General features: G+C 54.0%; 1 protein-coding gene across 1 annotated transcript in view; it reads left to right on the plus strand.

Annotated features, from left to right (window-relative positions):
• TNFRSF13B (TNF receptor superfamily member 13B) overlaps positions 1-15,729 on the plus strand; it is a 36,207-nt gene extending 20,478 nt beyond the window's left edge. Inside the window, exons 3-6 of the mRNA XM_060647064.3 lie at positions 3,551-3,796; positions 14,432-14,608; positions 15,006-15,268; positions 15,484-15,729. Of these exons, the coding sequence (XP_060503047.1) occupies positions 3,551-3,796; positions 14,432-14,608; positions 15,006-15,256 (674 nt within the window). The 3' untranslated portion in view covers positions 15,257-15,268; positions 15,484-15,729. The remainder of the gene's footprint in view (positions 1-3,550; positions 3,797-14,431; positions 14,609-15,005; positions 15,269-15,483) is intronic.
• The last annotated feature ends 7,856 nt before the right edge of the window (positions 15,730-23,585 follow it).

Consider the following 23,585-nt stretch of genomic DNA (forward strand, 5'->3'; position numbering starts at 1 on the left):
CCTCAGCTCCCTCCTATTCAACCAACCTTCAGGTCTCAGGCCAAATGTCAGAGGTCTTATCTGATGGCCTAATATATTAAATCCCCCTTTGTCATTTTCTGTTCTGACTTGCTTTTGAAGCTTTTTATTACAGGAACTATCACAGAGGATAGCATAGTAAATCCCTATCTACCCATCATGAGCTTTATAGATTCTGCCTTTTTATCCCCCAACCATTTTTCTTTTTTGCTCGTGCATTTTAAAGCAAACCCAAGAGCTCATGTAACTTTACCTGTAAATACGAGATCATGAATCCCCAACACATAAAGGCCTTCAAAATATAACCTTAATATCTCGTCACCCACAGCAATAATTCCTTAGCATCATCTGTACTCAGGCTATATCCAAGTTTTTCTGATGGTCTTGAAAAAGATATTCCCCTTGCTATTCTTTTATTTTCAATGCTTGTTTATATTTGAAAGAGAGAGACACAGAGTGCAAGCAGGGGAGGGGCAGAGAGAGAGGGAGACACAGAATCTGAAGCAGGCTCCAGGCTCTGAGCTGTCGGCACAGAGCCCGACGCGGGGCTCGAACCCACCAGCTGTGAGATCGTGACCTGAGCGGAAGTCGGACGCTTAATTGACTGAGCCACCCAGGTGCCCGTGTTTGTTATTCTTTTTCATAACTTGTTTTTCTCCTTGATGGAACTTCTCATGATTTGTGTTACGTTCTTTTGTGTGTATTTGTTTCATGTATACCTCAACCATCAGTCCGCGAACTCCTTTTGAGCCTAACACCGTGACTGAAACATAGTAAGCGATTCATAAATACGGATTGAGTAGAGCTCGGAGAGGCTGAGTTGCTTGCCCAAGGTCACACAGCATAATAATGGAAAAGTTAGGATTTGAACCAGGACTCTCTGACTCCAAAGCCATGACTCTACACTATTCACGGTTGACTCTTCTATCATTAGGAGGTAGAATATTCATTGTGTCATTCCACGAATATTCATGGAACTCTCTAGCCCCTTGAAAATAGGAAACTGATGTGATCCTTTGAAGGGAGTATCATCTGACGGGAGAAATAACTACAATTCAGGGGAGAAGAGTAAAGTACCATAAAACGCTACAGTTGGGAGAAATGCCCCCCCCCCAGCTGATGGGTTGGGGGGCAGGGAAGCATTTTTGGAGTAAGCGCACCGGAGATAGATTATTAAGGGTCTGTAGACGCGGCAGTCAGATGCGGGGGGCAGGGCACTCCAGGAAGGACCAGTATGGGCAAAGGCAGGGAGGTAGAAAACACAAGAGGAAATATCAAGGTCATAGGGGAAGTTTATGGGGTTGGGCAGTGAGGGTTGGTGCTCTGGGGAGCTCGGACAGCACCTGCAACAGCCACGCCGGGGGCCCTGAGGAGGGGAGGGGGTCCACACATAAGACCCCGGGAACACCACTGCCCTCATGTCAACTCTGTCTCATGAGTGGCGGAGCCAGTGGTCCTATGTGACTTAGTGGGACCCCGGGGCAGAGACGGGGCAGGGGGAGGTCACCGGTCCCATCTGAATCTTCCCTGAGATCCCGGGTCGACCGTCTTCCTGGTCTTTTCCTTTCTTCGGTCAAGGACATAAGAGCTGCTGTGTTTGTGCTGCAAAGAGGCACCAATGAATATTCTAGTTAAACCTCCCATTCACCCAAAATTCTTATCACGCATCGGGCACCGTGCCGGGAACTTCAAATCCTCATAGCGACTCTAAGATGTCAATATTATTATTACCTCTGTCCTGGAAGTGAGGAAACTGAGGCATGGAGAGGCTAAGACCCCACAACCTTCAAAGGTAGGGCCAGGGATGCTCTTAAACCTGTCTGACCTTGAAGTCTGTGTTCTTACCCTCTATCTGGCACTGCCTCTGGAATGTGCCCTTAAAGATCTGTGTGAGTCCCATTTGCACATAAATAGAATCTTATTTTAAGACAAGGGAAACTTGCCCTGTGAAAGTATAGATTGCTGTTATGCACTCAAAATTGCTCTCTGAGGGGCGCAGGGTGGCTCAGTCGGTTAAGCATCCGACTTCAGCTCAGGTCATGATCTCATGGTTTGTGAGTTTGAGTCCCGCATCGGGATCTCTGCTGACAGTTCAGGGCCTGCCTCAGATCCTCTGTCCCCCCACCCATCTCTTCTCTCTCTCTCTCTCTCTCTCTCTCTCTCTCAAAAATAAACATCTTTTAAAAATTCCTCTCTTACAGCAAGTGTGATTAAGCTGTAGTTTGCGTGGCCTCTGCTCCTTGGCACTGACCCCTGTTTAAGCTCTTCGAATTCTCACTCATTACAACAAAAGAAACACTATTAATTTGAGCTTTTCCTTCTCCCTTCCAGCCCCCTCCCTCAACTTGCCAAGGTGGTTTCTGGCCTCTTCCTCCAATCCTTATGTTAAAATGAAAGGTTCCACCTTTATGAAGTTGGGAAAATGCAAGTACACGACTTATGTGATGATGTAACAACCCAGACTTCAATTTTAAAAGACACCTAGAAAATTCTTATGTTTAGAAGCTAAGAAATGCACTTTTTAAGTTGTTGCGGGGTTTTTTTTTAAGTTTTATTTATTTACTTTGAGGACAAGAAAGAGCTGGTGTATGTGTGCACAAGTAGGGGAGGGGCAGAGAGGGAGAGAGAGAGAGAGAGAGAGAGAGAGAATCCCAAGCAGGCTCAGCATGTCAGCATGGAGGCCATGGTGGGGCTTGAACTCATGAACTGTGAGATCACGACTGGAGCCAAAATCAAGAGTCGGATGCTTAACTGACTGAGCCACCCAGGTGCCCCAGGAAAGGCACTTTTAAATAACCTATAGGTCAAAGAAGAAGTAATAATGAAAAGTAAAAATAGGGTAAAGTAAATATAGGAAAAATACTATGGATCAAAAGTATATATTGTAGCTAAGACAGTATTTATTGGACAATGTATAGCCTTCCACTCATGTATTGGGAAAGGCCTTGCATCACTCTGGAATTTCTTCCGGGGAATTGCATTGTGATTTTTATGTTTAATGTTTATTTATATTTTTAATTTTGTTAATGTTTATTTATTTTTCAGAGACAGAGAGACAGAGTGTGAGTGGGGGAGGGGCAGAGAGAGAGGGAGACCCAGAATCCAAAGCAGGCTCCAGGCTCCAAGCTGTCAGCACAGAGCCTGATGTGGGGCTCGAACTCACAAACCGCAAGATCGTGACCCGAGCTGAAGTTGGACGTTTAACCAACTGAGCTGTCCAGGCATCCCAATGTTTATTTATTTTTGAGACAGAGAGAGAGAGACAGAGTGTGAGAGGGGCAGAGAGAGAGGGAGACACAGAATCGGAAGCAGGTTCCAGGCTCCGAGCTGTCAGCTGTCAGCACAGAGCCCGACGCGGGGCTCGAACCCACAAACCGTGAGATCATGACCTGAGCCGAGGTAGGACGCTCAACCGACTGAGCCACCCAGGCGCCCCGTGATTTTTTTTTCAACTGTGAAGCCCTTGGAGTCCAGATTCACGGGTCCCGCAGGTCCCTGTCTCCCAGTAGCACCGCTCATTTCTGTCCCCCAGAGTCACTCAGCTGCCACAAGGAGCAAGGCAGGTACTACGACCAGCTCCTGAGGGACTGCATCAGCTGTGCCTCCATCTGCGGACGTCACCCCAAGCAATGCACGTACTTCTGTGAGAACAAGTTCAGGAGCCACGCGAACCTCCCGCCAGAGCTCAGGAGACAGCGGGCTGGGGAAGCTGGAACCAGGCCAGACGACTTGGGAAGGTACCAGGGAACAGAGCACAGAGGCTCCGAGCCAGTTCCAGGTAAGCCCCCTGAGGCCGGCCTGCACGGTGCCTGAGGGTCAGAGCAGGAAGCAGGGCCCGTGCCAAGCCTCCACAAGGAGGGTCTGCAAAGCAGGAAGCGCAGAGTCAGGGCAAATGGCCAGAAGGCAGGGGAGGGTCATCACAAGACAGAAAAACTTTTAGGCAAAAGATCTAGAAGTCTGTGGGCCAGAAGGAAGGGGGGTGGGGGAGAGGGGGAGGGGAGGGGGAAAGACCTGGTCATTGAGAGTCTTATAACGGAGGCTAAATCAGTTCTTAAAACGTGGGCAGCAGCTAACCAGCAGAGCTGACCTTGTGAGCAAGGTCTCTGATTCCAGTTAGACACAGCGGGCACTTCCTAAGAATGAGAGGGACCGAAATATCACAACACAACTTACGCTGGGGGTTGGCCACTTGGGATATGGTGAGAAGGGTCCCTTGAACCGGACATCTACCGCGTGCCAAGCATTGAAAGTGTTTAATGATCCTCCCAGAAAACACCTCTTGGCTTACCCACCCTGCTCGTGGTGTCGGAAAGAATGGGAGGGGGGTGCCACGTGGATCCATAAACACTTGAGATAGTTATGCTGCTCTTGGCCTGTCAGGGGAGAGACAATAGTCCTGAAGGCCCCTGGGGCCCCGACTGGTTTCTTTTCTGTGCTGTGACTTTCCTCACAATGGCATCATTTCTGTGATGCCAGAGCTTAGTGCCAAGACACCAAAGGACAGGTGTCGTGAACCCTGATAATGGAGGTTGCCCAGCTCCATGTTTTACTCGGTTAGACTGTTGTCTTTTACTCTTTTCTGTTCTCCTGTCAGTGAGCTGTTGCTGTGTAACAAGCAGTCCCAAAACTCAGTGCCTTATTATTCTTCTGTATCTGGATTTTGGCTGGGGTCAGCTGTGTTCAGCTGGCTCAGCTAGACGTGGGTCTGCTCCATGGATCTCTCTTCGTATTCCTGGGGCCAGCAGGCTGGCAAGGCGTGTCCTTCTCGTGATGACGGCAGTAGTGCAAGAGGTAGAAATACACCAGGCTTCCAGCTGCCTAGGCTGGGGACACTCATTGTATCATCACTGCTACCTTGTATCACTCAAGTCGCAAAGCCAGTCAGACTCAAGGATGGGGAAAGAGATGCCACCTTTTGGTGGGAGGAGAGACCAAGAATTTGCAGCCACGGTGAGGTTGTGGCTGATTTTAATCTAGCACAGCATCCTTCTCATGAGAACTGCAGATCCGCATGCATAGGATGTGGATACAGAGGGAGCGATGTACGGGACCATAAAACGGGGCTGGGGGGGCACCCCTGCTCCTCCGGTGTCGGTGACCTGTGTGTCTAGCCTGCCGTTGGCGGTGTATTTGGATTCTTCCAGCCAGACCCAGAACTTTCCCACCTCTGATGCACTAGAGTCCCCTTCAGATCAATCTCACCCATTTCACGCATCAAGAAATGGAGTCTCAGAGTTTAGGGTTACTTGCTGCGACTTGTGCGATGAGTTCATGAGCAAAGCTGAGCTGAGATCGAGGCCAAGTCCGGGGGTCCCAAAGTATATCCCCTCTGCTGGAGCCAAACTCCCAGAGCGGCATGCATGGGGTTATCACTTCCTGAGGGTAACCCGTTGTCCGTGGGACACAATTAGCTATTCCTGTCTGTGATGACCCATCGCAAGCCCCATCCCTACAGGGCACCGGGTAGAATCTGGGAGCCTCATCTGGGCTCCAGGAATAGATCCCCCAGGATGTGTGGATGGGGATGAGTAAGGACATGGTGGGGGGAGAGTCATACCTGACCCTGCAGCATTAGCGGCCCCATGCATACCACAGCCAGGGGACACCACGCGTCCTCCCAGGGACTCAGGGAGTTAAAGACTGTCTTGTTGTGCCCTGCCCCAGGCCCGAGTCTCTCCAGAGGCCTGGGGTTTAGGTCCCTTCTGCTCTCTCCTCTGACACCTGGGTGTGCTGGTGGGGCAGGAGCTGGGCTTGGCATGGATTGTAAACCCGGGAGGACCAGGTGTGGACCTGTTCGAGGGCGTGGACTACAGGATGTCACGTGACCAAGCTTGCCTCTGGCTGCAGCCAGTGGTGGAGCTGATGTGATCCCGTCCCCTGTGGGCTCCACAAATCCGGCCACCCACCCCACTCACTCCCACCCCCGCCAAGCCCCACCTCAACCCTACTCGGGGTCTCTCACGGGTCCCTCCCAGGTTGTCATTCCTTCATGTGACATGAGGTGTCTCGAGGACGACAAATCCTGTCCCCGGCCCCACAGAAGTCACAATCTAACGGGAGAGTCAGACATAGACAAGACTCACGCAAACGGTAAATTAATCGCGGTGCATGGTGGCAACGTAACCCAGCCAGGGGTGCGATGGGGGGCAGGGCAGCCTTCTCTGGGGGGAGGGGGCTTGGGGCAGACTGGAGTGATGGGGGGTGGGGCTGCGGAGCCAGACCCTGGTTCCATCCTTCGCTGTGTGACCGTGAGCAAGTTCCTTCACCTCTCTGAGCCTTGGTTCTGTGAGAATGGGGTCACACACCTTCGTGGGGCTGTTGTGCAGAGTACCGGAGAACGCTCACTGGGGTCAGTGATGCCCGCCGTGCGTACATAACCGCTCGTTTAAAAAGAAAAGGTGGGCTTAAGAGACAAGGTGGAGGAAGTCTGCTCCAGGCAGGGGGAACAGCACGTGCAAGTGTTGTCAGGAGTAAAGTGGCTGTGACATGAGGGGCTGAGGGGAGCTTTGGGCCAGAGGGGGAGCCTGAGGAGGGGCAGAGGGCTGAAGCCGGGACAGCAGAGCACGCTAGGGGGCGGACAGGGCCCGGAGAGGGATCAGGGCCCATGACAGAGGGCCCTATCTGCCAGGCTGGGGAGACAGACGTGCTCCTGGGGGCAGGGAAGTCATGGGAGAGGTGGGGACTGGATGGCGGGGGGTCTTGAAGGGTAGACGCTGGCAAAGGCAGCAGGGGCCGTGAGAGCCTCTTTCTAGAAACAACGAAGGCCACAGATGACAAGGACTTGGATGGTCCTTGAGAGGCGGCGCATTGGCACGGGATCGGTGGGACGGAAGGGCCCAGTTCACGAGATCGAGCCCCACATCAGACTCTGCACTGACAGCATGGAGCCTACTTGAGATTCTCTATCTCTGCCCCTCCCCTACTCATGTGCAAGCTCTCTCATTCTCTCTCCCTCTCTGCCCCTCCCCTACTCATGTGCACGCTCGCTCTCTCTCTCTCTCTCTCAAAATAAAAAAAATAAACATTTTTTAAAAAATGTAGGGGCACCTGGGAGGCTTAGTTAAGCCCCCAATTTCAGCTCAAGTCATGATCTCACAGTTTGTGGGTTTGAGCCCCGTGTCGGGCTCTGTGCTGACAGTTCAGAGCCTGGAGCCTGCTTGGGATTCTGTGTCTCCCTCTCTCTCTGCCCCTCTCCCACTTGCTCTCTCTCTCTCTCAAAAATAAAAATTAAAAAAAAAAAGTGCATCAAACAAAGCACATAGGGCTAAAAAGAAACCAATGACGTTGAGATACTATCAATATAGTATCTCAAAATATCAAATCAAATTAAACATTAAATCAGAGTATTACCAGAGTATGGCACAAATTGCAACCTCAGAATGAATCTGCGTGCTTCTCTATCAATGCATTAAATGGCGAGACGGGGCGGTGGGCTGGATGACGACAGGTGATTTCAAACTGCTAGGAAGCAGACAACATCGCAGGCTGCCCGGACCCACTGAGGCAGGATACGGAGACACCTGGGGCTCTGCTATTGACAAAGCCACAGTCCGCTGCTTGTACAACTCGGGGCCAGCCTCTACAGAGGGTGGAAGCGAAAGCCAAATCTCAGTTGGCCATCAGTGAAATAAAAGATGCATCTTTCTTATCCGAGCCTGCGGAGCCCCCAGACCCTATCCCTGGGCCCCCTGGGCCCCACGTTAGGAGCTCTGGGTGGTGTTGGGAGCAGGGCTCCCAGCGAGCCTGCCGGCACCTGGATTCCAGCCCAAGCTCTGGGTGAGCCAGGGAAGCTTCTGGATGGCTTGTGCCTGACTGTCCCCACCTGTAGTGATCATGACAGCACACGGGGCTCTCGTGAGGCCTAACTGCCTCTGAGACTTGGGGGCACGGGGCCGCGCCTGGCACTTCAGGGACGTCGCTGGGTGGGACGAGCAGAATGTGGGTCCTTTCCCGGGCTGGCGGTGTCAGCGTCCTGCGGCTGCCGTAGCACCATGCCACAGACGGCGGGGCTTAACGCGGATGTCCTTCTGGCCGTTCTGGAGGCTGGAGGGCTGAGATCGAGGTCTCTGCAGCTGTGCTCCCTCCTACGGCTCTGGGGGAGGATCTTTCCTCGCCCCGTCCAGCTGCTGGTGGCCCCGGGCCTTGGCGTGTGGTGGCCCCCATCTTCCTGTGGCTCCACTCTGTGTCTTCTCTCTTTCTAAGGACACTTGTCATTGAATTTAGGGCCCAGCCTGATCCACACTCTTCTTGAGATCCTTAACTTAATCACACTCACAAAGGCTCTTTTTTTCCGAATAAGGTCACAGTTGCAGGTTACGAGGGGGCATCTCTTTGAGGGGATGGAACCAGGGTCGGCGGGGAGGAAACCAGAGGGACCCCAGAGCTCTGAGTTGGGTCCCCCATGGGCAGGTGATGCCAGCCTTGGAGGCAGCCAGGACCCCTCACATGGGTCCAGAGCTCTGGGGAGCATCTCACTGGCAGTTTTGGTACCAAGAGTGGAAAAGATTCCCTGGGGACCCAGGAGGTGCGAGGAGAAAAGGGCTGAGAAGGAAGCCGTCATGGGAGAGGGGTCTGCCTCCGAGGGGTCGGTAGAATCTCCCCCAGACACACTGCAAAGGAGCAGTTGGGGAGGGCAGAGCAGAGCCCAGAGGACCGTATGTCCACAAAGGCAAACAAGGAGGAAGGTTCTGGAAGGAGTAGGTCACACCGCAGAGAAGTTTGCAAATGTCCACCAGTTCTGGCCACAGTGAGGTCAGAGGACCCTCTGAAGGGCCACTTTCAGGCGTCCCTGGGTGGAGGCGGTCCCGACCTGAGGAAATGGTGGGGGGCGAGGCAGGGAGCCCCTCTCTTACCGTCCATGAGGCCTCTTCCTCTCCCTTTCCAGTCTCAGTCCGATCCCTTATCAGGCCTTCAACATCCCCCCTCAGTCCGTTTCAACCTCATTCCACCAGATGGGAATGCGCAGGGGCAGGGTGGGGGACACAGGGGCATAGACTGCCCGCCAGGGCCCCGCGTGTTCACTGAGCAGCTTAGGAAGCCGGGCCTGGAGCTCACAGCCCCACCGTGAGGATCACAGGCGGGGGCGCCGAGGCTGGAGGAGGTGAGGGCGCGTGGGAGCCGGGCGTCCGCAGTGTCCAGGGTGGGGGGCAGCGCCGAGCTGTGGGGCACACGCACCCCAGGGAGAAAAGGCCCAAGGCGGTCAGAGCTGGAGCGCCAGCTCGGCAAACGGGAAGCACGACAGGCCTTTAAGGAAAAGAGACACAGGGACTCATGCATTTGCAGGTCACGTGTGCAGGGTGGGGAACAGCCGTTTTCTCACTGGGGGTCACAGCCATAGAAGGATTTGGGGGTCGGGGAGAACGCCACTTTTGTCCCAGGAATCGCTCAGGGTTTCCTTTGGTTTGGGAACTACAGCTCCACAGGGTGGCCCTGGGGGTTGGTCTTACGCTTGGCTTTTCGTTTGTTCCCTCAGGGGACGCAGTGCAGCCCCACCCCACCGTGACAGGCCCCACATGCCCCTCTCCCCAGGGCCGAAGCTGAGGTCCTCACAAAAACCCTCTTGATAAAACACGGGGGCAGAAGCCAGAGAAGAGAGCGTGGACCAGTGACCTAGACGTGAAGGCACGGAGAGGACCGTGGGGAAATTGGGCAGGAGCGGGAGTGAGAGCCCGGGGGGCAGGAGGCTTCCTTCGTCAGTTGGAGCAGGTTGAGCAAGTGGAAAGGCCGATGGGCCTGATCCAGGGCTGGGGAGAGGGGCTGCGCAGGAGCAGTGGCCGAGTCTGTGTAGGAGCCCTTCCCCCAGCAGGATGGAGGGTTACTCTCAGAGGGGGTGGCCCCAGAAAGAATGGGGACTCGGGGATCCCAGGCCCTGATGAGGGGGTGTGAGGAATGGGGGGGATGTGGTATTCTGGAAACAGAGCCCCCCATCCTTTCTCAAATTGTCTCCCAAAATGGCAGCCAAGTGTCTCTCTCTCTCTCTCTCTCACACACACACACACACACACACACTCACACACACACACACAATAGGGGGGCCTTCTGTGGGCATTTGCAGGCCCCCAATAGCCTAATAGTGAGGCTCACACTCACTGCAGGAAACCCCTTCTCAAGGCAAACTTTGGACCAAGTGTCACCGGCATGTGCAGAGGGAAGGAGGGACAAACGGAGTGTCCGGGATGCTGAGCTGGCCATCCGCGCGGCCGCAGCCCACAAGGTGTGCCCAGAGTCTTCCCAGAGGGAGGAGGGGCAGAAATCCCCACGTGTCTGGCGTCCTGCAATTGCCGCCCCAAACCCACTCCTCCCCTATGGACAAACTGCCCTGCCAGCTGAGTGAGCTGTGGCAGCATGGGGACACCTGGTGACTTTTGCTGGGCCGGTCCTCCCAGGCCCAGCTGCCTCGTATGTATTTACTTGTATTACGTCATGGATGCCAAACAATGCTGATCGGTATATCATTCCCCATTTTACAGATGAGGAAACTGAGGCCTGAGGAAGCAGAGTAAAATGTCCAAAGCCACGTTCGCCTCAAGCAGTTGTGGCTGCAGGGCCCAGGCTTAAAATCATGCCTTCCTGCCCTCAGCTACATCCGGCTGAGGCAGTGGCGTCTGGATTCTTGCACAGCCCTTGCCAGGGCCACAAAGGCCCCTTTGCTCTACCTCTAAGTGACAAGTTATCATGTTAAGGTCCCTTAACTCTGTCCCTAACAGACAAGTTATAATGTTGACCGGCTGGCCAGCCTCAACCTGAGCTGGGGACAGCAGCAGTCTGGGGGAAATTCTATTTTTAGATAAGACAGGGCTTTGAAGACAGTAAAACGAAACAAAACAAAAACAAAACGCAGCTTGCAAATAAACTGTCCTTGGGCTAGGGCCAGCCTAGCTCCCAAGCAGCCAGAAGCTTTGAGTGGTGCCTCCTGGTGGCGGTTTCTGGGAACTGCACCTCCAGGGTCTGTATCCCCAGGGCTCGATTTTCAGACAAGGACAGAGAATGCATCCCTTTTTCTCACAAAAACTTTTGATTGTGTCCCTTTGCTGCTGGGGGGGGGGGGGGGCAGACAAGACAGAGAAGCACGGGGCAAGGCCTCTCTGTCTTGCAGGGTCCCGGTCACTGAGGGCTGACAGAAGGCCACTTCTGAGGTCGTGGACCCAAGTGATCTTGGAGACTGAACAAAGAGCAGAGAAGTGCACACTCCCCACCTCCAGCCCCCAGGAGAGTCTGGGCGCTCACCGCTGCCAGACCTAGTGCAGGGCCCACTCGGGTGGCGCACAAAGCAGCGGGGACAGCTTTCCCGTTAGCGGCCCCGCCAGCTGCTGGAACTCTATGACTTCCCTGTCCTCCTGGTGCGCCTTGTACACGGTTCTTTGGACACACGGACCACTAGAGCAGCTTCGAGCTGTTTTGTGTTTTGAATAGATGACACACACAAATCACCTGAGAGAAAAGGAAAAAGGTGTGGGGGGAAGTCTTCAAGGTGTGGGGAGAGACACAGAGAGAGAGAGACAGAACACGAGCAGGCGAGGGGCAGAGGGAGAGGGAGACACAGAATCCGAAGCAGCCTCCAGGCTCCCAGCTCTCAGCACAGAGCCAGACGCGGGCCTTGAACTTACCAACCGCGAGACCATGACCTGAGCTGAAGTGGGACACTTAACCGACTGAGCCACCCAGGCGCCCCGGGGACATCTGTACTTTTAACCTGCCCTCCTCGTCCTGGTCCAGGAACTCTGCAGAGCATGTACTAGGGGCAATCACCAGGCAGGAACTAGGTCCACTGGCCGCAGGAAACAGCAGATCGCTGGTCTGGGCAGAGGGGCAAGGAGCAGCTGGGACCAGCCCCTCAGGAGCACTGTCACCGTTTGGTTGTTTACTGCAGCACCCAAAAGCCACTGAAAACGTAGTGGCCTCCAAAGAACCGCTTTATTATCTTGTGTGGTTCCAAGTGGGTTACTGGGCTCAGCTGGGCAGGTCTGGTGTCTGCTTGGGGTCTCCTTGTAGCCACAGGCAGGTGGCGCTGGGCTCTGAATCTGGGACGGCCGGGCCTCGCTCCTCCCCGTGGTCCCCTCTTCCCGTGACTTCTCCAAGGGGCGCCTCCACGTGGCCCCTCCAGCTGACCTTCTCGAGGGGTGGCTCAGCGCTCCCAAGAGAGCAGAAGCAGGGGCTGCGGGCCTTCGGAGGGCGCAGAGCGGGGCTGGCGCCGATGGCCTCTGCCGTCTGAGGTTTCAGGGAGGCCCAGCCCGGCCCTGATTTGAAGGGCAGGCTGTGGGGAGGTGGTTCTCTGGGGACCATCTGTGTGCACTTGCTGCCAGGTCTGGGTGTTAGAATTTGTGCTGAGAACATCTGAAATACGCAGATGTTTGGACTCCCTCCTTGAACCTACACGGCGGTGCATCTGTGCTTAGCAATCTGGTAGCCGGGCACCCGTCCCTGATGCGGAGGCTGCCGGCCTCTCCCCTGCTAAGCCAGCTGTACGAGGTCATCTTACTCCAGAGGCGAGCAGGAGCAGATAGGCAGACGGAAAGACCTGGGGGTTGGGACGTGTGGATGGCCGGCCTGTTCTGCCCGAGGCCCTGTGACCTCCCTTGGTTCCTCTTTCCTCTTTGGGCCTCAGTCTCCAGATCTGTAGCACTGGCACACGGTGAGCTGCACTGGGGGTTCTCTGCATCCCCCTCCTCCGTGGCTTCTCTGAGCTCTGGGCAGGGGACAGAAGGCCAGCACCGCCCACCCAGAGCTCCCATTCTCCCTCTGTAAATGTCAGGTGGCACCTGCCAGCTGTTACTGTATAAAAATCGTGACTCTGAGGAGCATGTGCAAGGAAGAGGGCAGTGCCCTTCCCGCTGCCTGTGTGTGGCCAGCCCGGAGCACTGGCCTGGAGCCCGTCAGACCCGCCCCCAGTAGCAGCTGCGACTGTGGACAGTGTGACTTTGAATCTCAGTTTTGTCACCTGCAAAGTGGGGTGTAAAACGGTGCAGTCATGGTGGAAAACGTCCGGTTTTCCTCAAAAAGTTAAACGTAGAGTTACCCTCTGACCCAGAAATTCCACCCCTAGGTGTATACACCCCAGAAAACTGAAAACGTGCGTCCAGACCCACACTTGGGCACAAATGTTCACAGCAGCATTATTCGCAACAGCAAAAGGTGATAACGACCCAAAGGCCCATCGGCAGCTGGACGGATAAACAAACTGTGGGGTGACGATACAATGGAACATTATTCAGCCACAGAAGGGAGGGAAGTCCCAACACACATGACAATGACGATCGGCCTTGAAAACACGCTCAGCGAGAGAAGCCAGACACAACGGGCCACACATTGTGTGATTCCATTCGTATGAAGTGTCCAGAATAGACACATCCGCAGAGTCGGAGTGTAGCTTAGTGGTGCCAGGGGCTGGGGCAAGGGAGGTGGGGGGTGACTGCTAGGGAGTACGCGGGTGACAGAAATGTCTTCAGATCAGACAGTGGTGATGGTGGCACGACCTTGTGAATATACTAAAACCCACAGTTGCCCGCTTTAGAATGGTGAATTTGATGGCATATGAGTTATATCTCAATATCCAAAGGTGGGGTGATCAGTCCTCGTTCAGATTACAGAGACACTGCCCGAAGCACCTGCATATGGTAAGGGCTCAGTGGGGGGCCCACACCATGCGTATATTACACACACACATACTGACTCTGGCTCATCTGTCCTTTTCTACCTGGGGCCTACGGAGCACCCCAATTCCAGGAGCCAGGAGAAATTTCAAGGGGAGAGCTTCGGCTCAGGGCTGCCTTCCTCTGGCATCCAAACCAGAGGCTCAAGGCCCTGGGAAGAAAAGTGACCACCCCAGCTCCCCAGGACTCTCCTGGTTTGCTAGCCCAGATTCATCAGCAACTGCGCCCGGCTCACTCTCAAAGTATGCTTCCCCAGGACGGCCCCCTCTTACAGGAGGGCCCAGGTCAAGACAGAGACATCTTCCCGGGACTATAGTCTGTCCATTTTTCCATCCACTGCTGGTAGTGTCCCGATCCACATCCTGTAGCAAGAGCAGGCGTAAAAAGGGCAAGCTCCAGAGGTGTCCAGCTCTGAGGTCTTGGAAGAAGTTGCCACCAGCCTGGGGTGGAGGGGGCCTGATTTCTTCCGGAGTCCAGAAAAGGGTCCACACGAGCCAAGCTTCAGGGCGAGGAAGGGAACCAGCTTCTCCAGGAGCCAGACAGGTCCACAACAGGCCAAGGGCCGGGGGCCGGGGGCTCGGCCCTCCAAGGGGGCACGGGGATGGCCACGTGGCTTGCTTGGGTCTAATGAGGGAAAAGAAAGATGGTAGGACAAGGGGGATGCTAGCCCGAGGAGGGGACACTTCAGGGAAGGGCCCTGGGCGGTGAAGGGCCCCTCCTGATCTCGGGGCCTCATGGCTGTCTTGCAACCCCCCCGGCCCCAGGGCTGAAGCTGAGCGCCGACCAGCTGGCCCTGGTCTACAGCACACTGGGGCTCTGCCTCTGTGCCATCATCTGCTGCTTCCTCCTGGCCGTGGCCTGCTTCCTCAAGAGGAGAGGGGACCAGTTCTCCTGCCAGCCCTCACCGGCACCGTGTCAGACCCAGGCCAAGTCCTCCAAGGGTGAGTGTGAAACGGGCACTTGCACCGCATGTGGGGCCAGCTGCGGGAGGTCCCTCTGTCCCCGCACTGGCCCTGCTTCCGAACGGGAAGCATCTTTTCGGTCTTGGTGAAATCAGGTTCCACATGGAGACAACAGATGGGGCGCCCGAGGAAGGATGGGGGTGCGGCGATGGCCATCGGGTTGGCAGGGGCGCAGGGCTGCCGGGGCGCTCCCCGAGGGGTTCCTACACAGGCTTCCCCAAGCAGAAGGGGAGCTGGTGCCGGGAGAGGGGGGCTGCCTCTGCGGCGGGGGCGGGGGAACTCGACCGCCCGGCCGCGTGTCCCCTCCGTCCGTGCAGGGCGGTAGAGAAAGGGTCAGGGCCAAGGCCAACGCCATCGCCCTCTCACCTTCCGTCAGATCACTGGATGGAAGCTGGAAGCGCGGAGGGCGCGTTGCCAGAGCCGGTGGAGACGTGCAGCTTCTGCTTCCCGGAGCGCAGGCAGCCCACCCAGGAGAGCGCGGGCGGGCCCGGGACCCCCGGCGCCGCGCGCTCTGGGAGGTGGGGGCGCCTCGGCCGGACCGCGATCGGACAGCCGTGCGCGCGCGCCCCGCAAGGCGGCCTTGAGGTCCTGTGCGCTCCTGCGGAGGAGGGAGGCCCGACCTCGTGAAATGGGGGCAGGGTGAGACCGGGAGAGAGATGGGGGTAGGGGAGAGAGGCGGAGGAGGGGGGGGAGACAGGTGGAGGAAGGGGCAGAGAGGTGAAGGCACGGGAAGGGAGGCGGAGGAGGGGGGAGAGGTGGGGAGGAGAGAAGACAAAGGGGGAGAAAAGAGCTGGAGGGAGGGAGGTGCGAGGGAGGGAGGCCTGTCACCAACTTTATCCACGTCTCCACTGTAGGTCGCCATCACCTAAACACCTGCAGTGAAGTCATACCTACCTGCTGGCCACAACCCCCAAGAGCCCTTCTTTAGAAATAAAACCCTCCCCGGCTGCCCGCTCCTCCCTTTCTCTGGTTTTCGTCGTGTCTCCCCCGTGATGACTCTGGACGTCCCACCCTTCCCGCTGCCACCACAAGGGGTCCGCCTGGTTTCTGAGGCCCTGCAAGCTGATGGTCCCACCAGGCTCACGACCGAGCTCGTTGACCTGTGCTGGGTGGGAAGCGGGTGGGGGGGGGGGGGCGGGTACACACTGGGACTGTGTTGTGCCTTTTCGTTCAAGAGGGGAAGCCAGAGAGAGGGGAACGCTAAATGGCCTGAAGGAGGCGTGCCTCCCACCAGAGGCCTGGGCTCTTTACATTTGTTTTATTAAACAAATTCCCCACCACCGTGCCTCCTTAGGCACAGCAAAGCACAGTGCAGTGTGTGTGTGTGTGTGTGTGTGTGTGTGTGGTGGGGAAGGCACAGGCTGAGCCCATTGCGGAGCTGCTCTGAAAGCCCCAGGCTAATTGCCCAGACGTCAGCAGGAGCGTTCTCGTTGGCACCCACCTTTGGCCCCATCTGGCCACCAAGCTGCACTGTTCGTGGCTTAATATTCTTCTTTACATCAACTCACCTTTTCTTCTAGACCGGCTCTGACCTCACGCTGCATTTCCTGCATTCTGACTGATAATAAGCAATAATACCTGAACATCCACAAGTGTTAGATGTTACCTAGAAGTAAAACCTTGGATCTCGAGGAAATTCTGCCAGGGTCCCGCAAGACGAGCAAACATGTCTAATAAATTTTAACCTGATAAACGAGCGCCGTCTTGCCTTACGGGTAGCACGTGATGCTGAACGTCACATGATCACACCTGAGCCAACGGTTCTTGGAATTCGCCCTGATATGCAAATGCTTTGGGTACACGCGTGTTTCCGGAATGAGTTATGCTCGCAAACCAAGGTTTTACTGTATTTTATATGTTGAGTAGCATCGAAACCTGCATTTTAGTCGCCCTTAAAAGGCATAACTGTTCTTAGAAGCATTTACCCAGTAAGACAAATACATGGTTCTGTAAATCAAAGTAATTCACCCTGTGCCACCCCAAATTACCTGGCACAACTGTGAGGTTCACATAACACGCTTTGGGAGGTGTAGACGGGAAGCCTGATGCTTCCCCCAATGCGCTACAGGCCATATCCGCTTCCCAGGGCTCTTCGAACAAAGTAGGACGCGCTGGGTGGTGTCCCCCACTTCTTGAGGTGTGACATCTGCCGTCAAGGTGTCTGCTTCCTTCTGAGAGTCCTCCAGAGGCCCGTGAGGGAAGGGCCCTCTGCTCGGCCCGCGCTCCCCCATGTGTGTCTGTGTCCACATTCTTTCCTTTTTATGAGGACACCAGTCCTACGGGATCGGGACCCGCCCTCACGTCTCATTCAACTTGATCACCTCTGTTAAGACCCTAGCTCCAAACAAGGTCACATTCTGGGGACCTGGGGTTTAGGGCTTCAACACATGAATTTGGGGGACACAATTCAGCCCATCACCCAGGCCCTCCCCAAATCCACCTCCGCTTCATATCCCTTGACAGGCAAGTTGACTTCTAATTTTTTTAAGACATTCTTAGAAAATTAAAAATTTTAATTTTTAACAATTTAACGTTTTAAATTTTAACTTAAAATTTAATTTAATGTTTAATTGTTTTAATGTTTATTTATTTTTGAGAGAGAGAGAGAGAGCATGAGCAGGGGAGGGACAGAGAGAGAGGGAGACCCAGAATCCGAACAGGCTCCAGGCTCTGAGCTGTCAGCACAGAACCCAACCTGGGGCTCAAACCCACAAACCGTGGGATCGTGACCTGAGCTGAAGTCAGACAGTTCACCGTCTGAGCCACCCAGGCGCCCGTGTTCGATCAACTCTTCAAACACCACTATTTTTGCTTTAGAAAGCTTTCAGAGTGATTAAAAAGAAGAAAAACGAGGGACATCTGGGTGGCTCAGTCTTCCGACTTGGCTCAGCTCATGATTTCATGGTTTGTGAGTCTGAGCCCTGAATTGGGTTCTCTGCTGTCAGGGCAGGGCCCACGTTGGGTCCTCTGTCCCCCTGTCTCTCTGTGCCCTTCTCCTGCTCGCATGCTCTCTGTCTCTCTCTCTCTCTCTCTGTCTGTCTGTCTCTCTCTAAAAAGTAAACGTTTTCTACAAATAAGAAAAACAATGCCCTTTATATTTACCTTACTCTCTGGAAATCCTCACTGTTTGGTGTAGATCCAAGCCTGTTAACACGTTCCTTCGTCTGAAGAACTTCCTTCTGCAGGAGATGAATTCTCTCCATCTGTGTCTGTTTGAATAAGTCTTTATCTCTCTTGCGTTTGTGAAAGATGTTTTTCTCCTGGGTATGGACTTCGGGGTTGCCAGTTCCTTCCTTGGAGTATTTTAAAGACATTATTATCCCTGGTTGGCATAGTTTCTGACAAGACATCTGCTTGGATTCCTATCTCTGTTCCTCTGTAAGCTGTGTCCTCAATTTTCTCTCTTTCTCCTACCTTTGTAGCAGTTAGAGTATGTTGTGTCTAGGAGGGTTTTTTTTGGGGGGGAGGGGGTAGGTTTTTCACTTATCCTGCTTGGGGTTCTCTGAGATTTCTTGATCTGTAGTTTGATGTCTTTCATTATTAGGAGATATATATAGATATAGACATAGACATATAGATATAGATATAGATATAGATATAGATATAGATATAGATAGATATGTGTAATATCTATATCTATCTATCTATGTCTATGTCTATGTCTATGTCTATGTCTATGTCTATATCTATATGCCATTCATTATCTCTTCCAGCTGTTTGATATCATCACAGCTCTGGTGCCCTATTGTTTTGTGTTTTTTTTTTCTTTCCATTCTTTCTTCTCTTTGTGTTTCAGTTTTGGTCATTTCTATTGACCTTCGAGCTCACTGCTTCTTCCCTCAGCTGTGTTGAGCTTACTGACGAGCCTTCGTCTGATGTATGTGGGTTTGTCTTCCGGTTTCCATGGGACTCTTCCTCATAGTCTCCAGCTCCCTGCTGAAGTTCCCCCATCTCTTCAGGCATGTATTCTACATCTTCCATGGCAGGCTTCAACTTATGAATCTTTTAATTATTTAAAAATTCCGGCCTAATACTGTCAACACCTAGATCACCTGAGTCTGGCTCTGTGGAGTGATCTGTTTCTGGGCAGTGGGTTGTTTTTACCTGCTGTCTGGCGTGTCTTGTAATATTTTTAATGAACTCCAGATCTGTGCAGGGCGGTGGGCAGACTGAAGTAAGAATGTGCCCGGAAACGGGCACGCCTTTTCTCCTGCCAGGCTGTCAGTGGGAGGGGGTGAGTCGCCCACGTCGTGAGCTGAGCTGGATCAGGGTTGGTTGGTGTTAGGTCACCTTCTGCGCCTCACTGGCTTCAAGTTCCCCTGGCGTTGCCATGTTCTTGGTGGCAGAGGGTGGCCGGGTTTGTAATGTTCCTGCTACACCCTTGGCTCTACACCTTCCCTGAGTGCCTCTGCCTAAAGAGGGTCTATCTCCATTCTGGGCCTTCCGTCGGGGGAGACTACCCTACTTGGTGCTTGCCAGCCTAGGCGGCGGCGGGAGCTGCCTGCGGTCCTGTTCCATCTCAGTGGCGGGCAGGCCACGTTCCTGGGCTGGGGGAATCAGCCTCGTCCGGTGATCCCTCCCTCCCTCTAGGAATGGAACCCCCTCCCATGGGTCGGGCCCACGACAGCTTCCTGCCCAGCCGCAGTAGAGGGTATGTTCCTTCCTACCGCCCGAGATGGGTTTGAAGTCCGTGGACAAGAACGTGCAAGTGGGTGCTGACGCCCCTTGTTTGCAGTTTCCAGAAGTTCTATGCTCTCATGCTAATCCATACTCAGTCTTCGGCAATTCTTTAAAGCATTGGAAGGACTCCTCTTGCCCACTCGCGTGGCGGCTCTGCCTTCTTCCCTGCGGCCGCCGTTCACGTCGCCACTCTCCTTGGAGGCACCTGCCTCCCTTAGACTTCAGGCTACTTGGTTGCCCTGTGGCTGCAGCTCACAGATGGGCTCAGAGAAGACACGGTTTGGGGGGTTATCCAGCTTATTATCACTTAGGGAGGAGTGGTCCTCTCTCTGACTTCCTACTTCCTAGGTGCCACTGGAAGCCAGGGAGATCTGTTAAAAATAGCACTTACAGGGGCGCCTGAGTGGCTCAGTCGGTTGGGCGTCCGACTTCGGCTCAGGTCATGATCTCGTGGTCCGTGAGTTCGAGCCCCGCGTCGGGCTCTGTGCTGACAGCTCAGAGCCTGGAGCCTGTTTCAGATTCTGTGTCTCCCTCTCTCTCTGACTTTCCCCCATTCATGCTCTGTCTCTCTCTGTCTCAAAAATGAATAAATGTTAAAAAAATATATATATCACTTACATCCTGTCTTTTCACGGCTTAAACCCCTCCAGTGGGTTCTCCACACAGAATCAAAGCTCAGCCTCTTACAAGGGCCTTTGAGCCCCATGTGCCCTGGCCTCCTCTCAAACTCCTCTCAAACTCTGCTCCTATCACACCCCATGGCACCTACCAGCCTCCAGCCCCACTCGCCCTCGTCCTTAGAGAGGTTTTCCTTTCCGCAGGCCTGCCCTGAGGCCTTGGCCTTTGCTGTTCCCTCTCCCAGGAATGCCCTTCCCTGCATCTTCACTCAGGTTGAAGGGGTGCTCCTATCGTGCAAGCCTCAGCTCAAACGCCACCTTCTCAGAGGCCCTTTCCCTCCACAGTTTCCCTTCTCCCTGATTTCCCAAAATTTCAAAAATCTCCCAGATATGATCTTGGAACAGAGAAGACAGGGAAGGGAGAGAGTTCCTCCAGCTGTCCTTCTCTGGCTCCTGATATTTTACTGGGGCTACCGGGCCGGCGGCTCTCAGCCTTAGCTGAACATTAGAACCCCGGGGCGGGGAATCTGTAAAAATTCCCGAGGCCTGGGCCACACCTCAGACCAATTAAACAAGATTATCCGGAGTTGGGGGGCAGGCCTCAAGAGGCTTTGTAGGCTCCCAGGTGGTTCCAGGCAGAGAACCAAGTGGTCTGGTCCTAAAACGGGCCCTGTCACCCACCAGCCTGACATTCGGTGTCTTTCGAACAGGACAGGTCCCACATCTCTGCCTCGCAAAACACCCTGCTTCTCCTTCCCAATTTTTGTTGACACTCTCTCATTTATAGACTAATCAAAGGAAAATCCCAAAACGTGTCCCAGGAAAGGGGCATCTGTGCTTGTTATGCATTTTCCTGTTGGAAAATACACCGCAGATCCCAAACAGCCCCGAGCTTTGCTCTCGGGCTTGGGGCTTTAGAGAAATATTTACAGAATTCTTACTACATGCCAAGCAGTTTTCCTAAGCAGGGTGCAATTGTTTTCCATAGAACAATCCTGTGAGAGGATGTTACTAATATCCCCATTTTATAGGGGAGGCTCACGGTTACCCAAAGGTACCCAGAACCAGGATTCAGGCTCAGGCGGTCTGGCTCCACAGTCTGCCTCTTACTCACTGGAATATACTACAGAGAGGGTTCAGATTACAATGTAGGGTATTAGGGAAGCTGGAACTTCTATATCTTAGCACGCAGAGCGTGCCCCTGACACGGGGCAGGGAAACCACATGAACCTGCTGGTGTGGAAAGCATGAACCATCCTGGCTGGAGACCAGGAGGAATTTTTCCACCGGCTCCTGGTGAGAACCAGGTCACAACATCGGTCAGAGGTGCAGTGGTCACACAACGTGCTTCCTGCAAGCCCTCAAGACTCGGCTTTTGGAATCAAGGGGAAACCGCCAGTGTGAACAGGATTCAACGGGAGACGGCAGGGCGCTCGCTAAGGTGTGTCCCTCTGAGCCTCAGTTTACCCATCTTTGAGGACACGCCGTTCCTTTTGCCTGGAACGTTCTACCTCTGAGAGCCTGTGCTCAGTCTCCCTTCATTCAGGTCCCTGCCCCGAGGTCGTCTAATGGGAGAGCCATTTGACCACCTGTGTCAACAGCATGCCCACTGCTGTCCCGCTCTGGCCCCCGAGCCTGTCTCTTCTACGCAGCCTGACACATATGTGTCCCCATCAGACCGGACGCTCCAGGAGAGCGGGACTGTGGCCTCTCCCTTCCTAGTGTCCAGAACAGTCCGAGCCCTGCGGGTGTCAAACAGTTGCCAAATGAATGAATTCAGGAGCCCAACGTGATCATTGCTAAAGTCATTTCTAGTTTGAACATCCTACAAAGAGGCAACTTATTTACCCTTCCTCTTCCTCTCTTAGCTACCGGCATTTACATCCATTGGTGACTGGTTTCACCACCAGGAGAAGCAGGGAGAAAAAAATCTTTAGACTCATCCAACGTCAGGGTTGGGAGGGAGATTCCCGACCACCCGTTTTAAGCTCTGCCTCTTCCTCAAGAGAGTCTCGAGCCGCTGGAGGCACTGCCAGAGAGCACGGAGCCCCAACTAGAGGGGTCACCTCTTGTCCCCTGAGAAGAGTCTTTCCTGCTACACCGAACCGCTCTTTCTGGAAGCAGACCGAGACAGGATGGAGGGGGTCTCGGGGAGCTCTCCTTGGTCCGTGTTAGTCTTCACAAATTCGTGGCATGAAGGGGCGCCTGGGTGGCTCAGTCAGTTAAGCGTCCGACTTCGGCTCAGGTCATGAGCTCACGGTTCATGGGTTCGAGCCCCGCATCAGGCTCTGTGCTCACAGCTCAGGAGCTGGAGCCTGCTTCGGATTCTGTGTCCAGCCCCCTCCCACCCTCCCCTGCTCGCACTCTGTCTCTCTCTCTCAAAAATAAACATTTAAAAAATTTAAACAACAACAACAAAAACAAATTTGTGGCATGAAGCGTATTGGTCTCAAACTTAGATGGCCCCCACATTGGGATAAAGTGCACAAGGTTTCAGGCGGATACATTTCTTCCCATGGAAAAGATGGAATACGCCTCCCTCACTGGCAGAGCTGTGGGGGGGGGGGGGAGCTGGGGACCCGGAGAGAGCCAGGGAGGAAACCGTCCTGCCCTGTGAAATTGGTCCAGGTTGATGCTTCAGGTCTGCTCTGGATTCCACTGGCCATCGTGCCTGCCGCGGGATGGGACCGTGTGCCTGTACTAATGCACGAATCTGAGAGTCCCAGGAGTCAGAGATGTCACTGAGCGTGATGGGCACTGTGGTGCACGCCCCAGGACCCCCAGGCCTGAAGCACTCGGTTCCTCCTCTGGAGAGCTGCTTGTCAGTGGCTCTAGTAACTGCCCTCTAATCAACAGAGCCACCTCACCCGCACCATTACCCTGTCCTGCTGAATGTCACTTCCTCAACTAGGCTCCCAAGAGCCCTGTAAGGTTTCCAGAGCACAGTCACCTGAGTTTGTCCGCACGTCTCACAGATACTATGTCAGCGCTTACTTCCCTTCCCGTAAGTTCCTTGGGGACAGGACCTGGCCCCTTTTTGCTCAGCGTCATATTCCACTGGAGATATTCTCTTGGGACCGGAGTCCCAGGCTGAGTAGGAGAGTCCACGAATATTACGGACCAGACACTATGTTAAGTGCTGTGGATACGAAAAGACTAGATCTGGCCCATCCGCATTTCTACTTATCATTCTTTTATCGACGCAGCCCAAGACAATAGCTTTTTTTTTTTTTTTTTTTTTTAAACAAGTATTTTTTGCTCACGTAACCTGTCCGTCCAGCCACCTACAGGTTCTCCTCCATGTCATTCTTTATCCAGGACATTCTGGTTGATGGACACTGCCAGTGGAGGCAGAGGGGGAAAGAGAGCACAGGGAAACATGTACCGGTTCTCAGAGAGTCTGTCCAGAAATTGTACATACAATGTTTTTTTAATGGAAATCTGTTCCGTCCACTCTGGGGTTAATTCCCCAGTTCCCAAGTGTATAGTGCGCATCCTTGGCCATTAGCAGGATCCCTGTATTGACTTTTTATCTGCTACACGAGGGCTACTGTGGTTGGAAGGATTATGTGGAGATTCCTGGAACTTCACCTCCCCAGCAGGACCACACACCAGGAAGCAATATGTAGTCGTGGGGGGATTTCCAAGGGTAACGCCCC

Source organism: Panthera onca, chromosome E1, assembly GCF_046562875.1.
Source record: "Panthera onca isolate mPanOnc1 chromosome E1, mPanOnc1 haplotype 2, whole genome shotgun sequence".
In the NCBI taxonomy this organism is placed as follows: Eukaryota; Metazoa; Chordata; class Mammalia; order Carnivora; family Felidae; genus Panthera; species Panthera onca.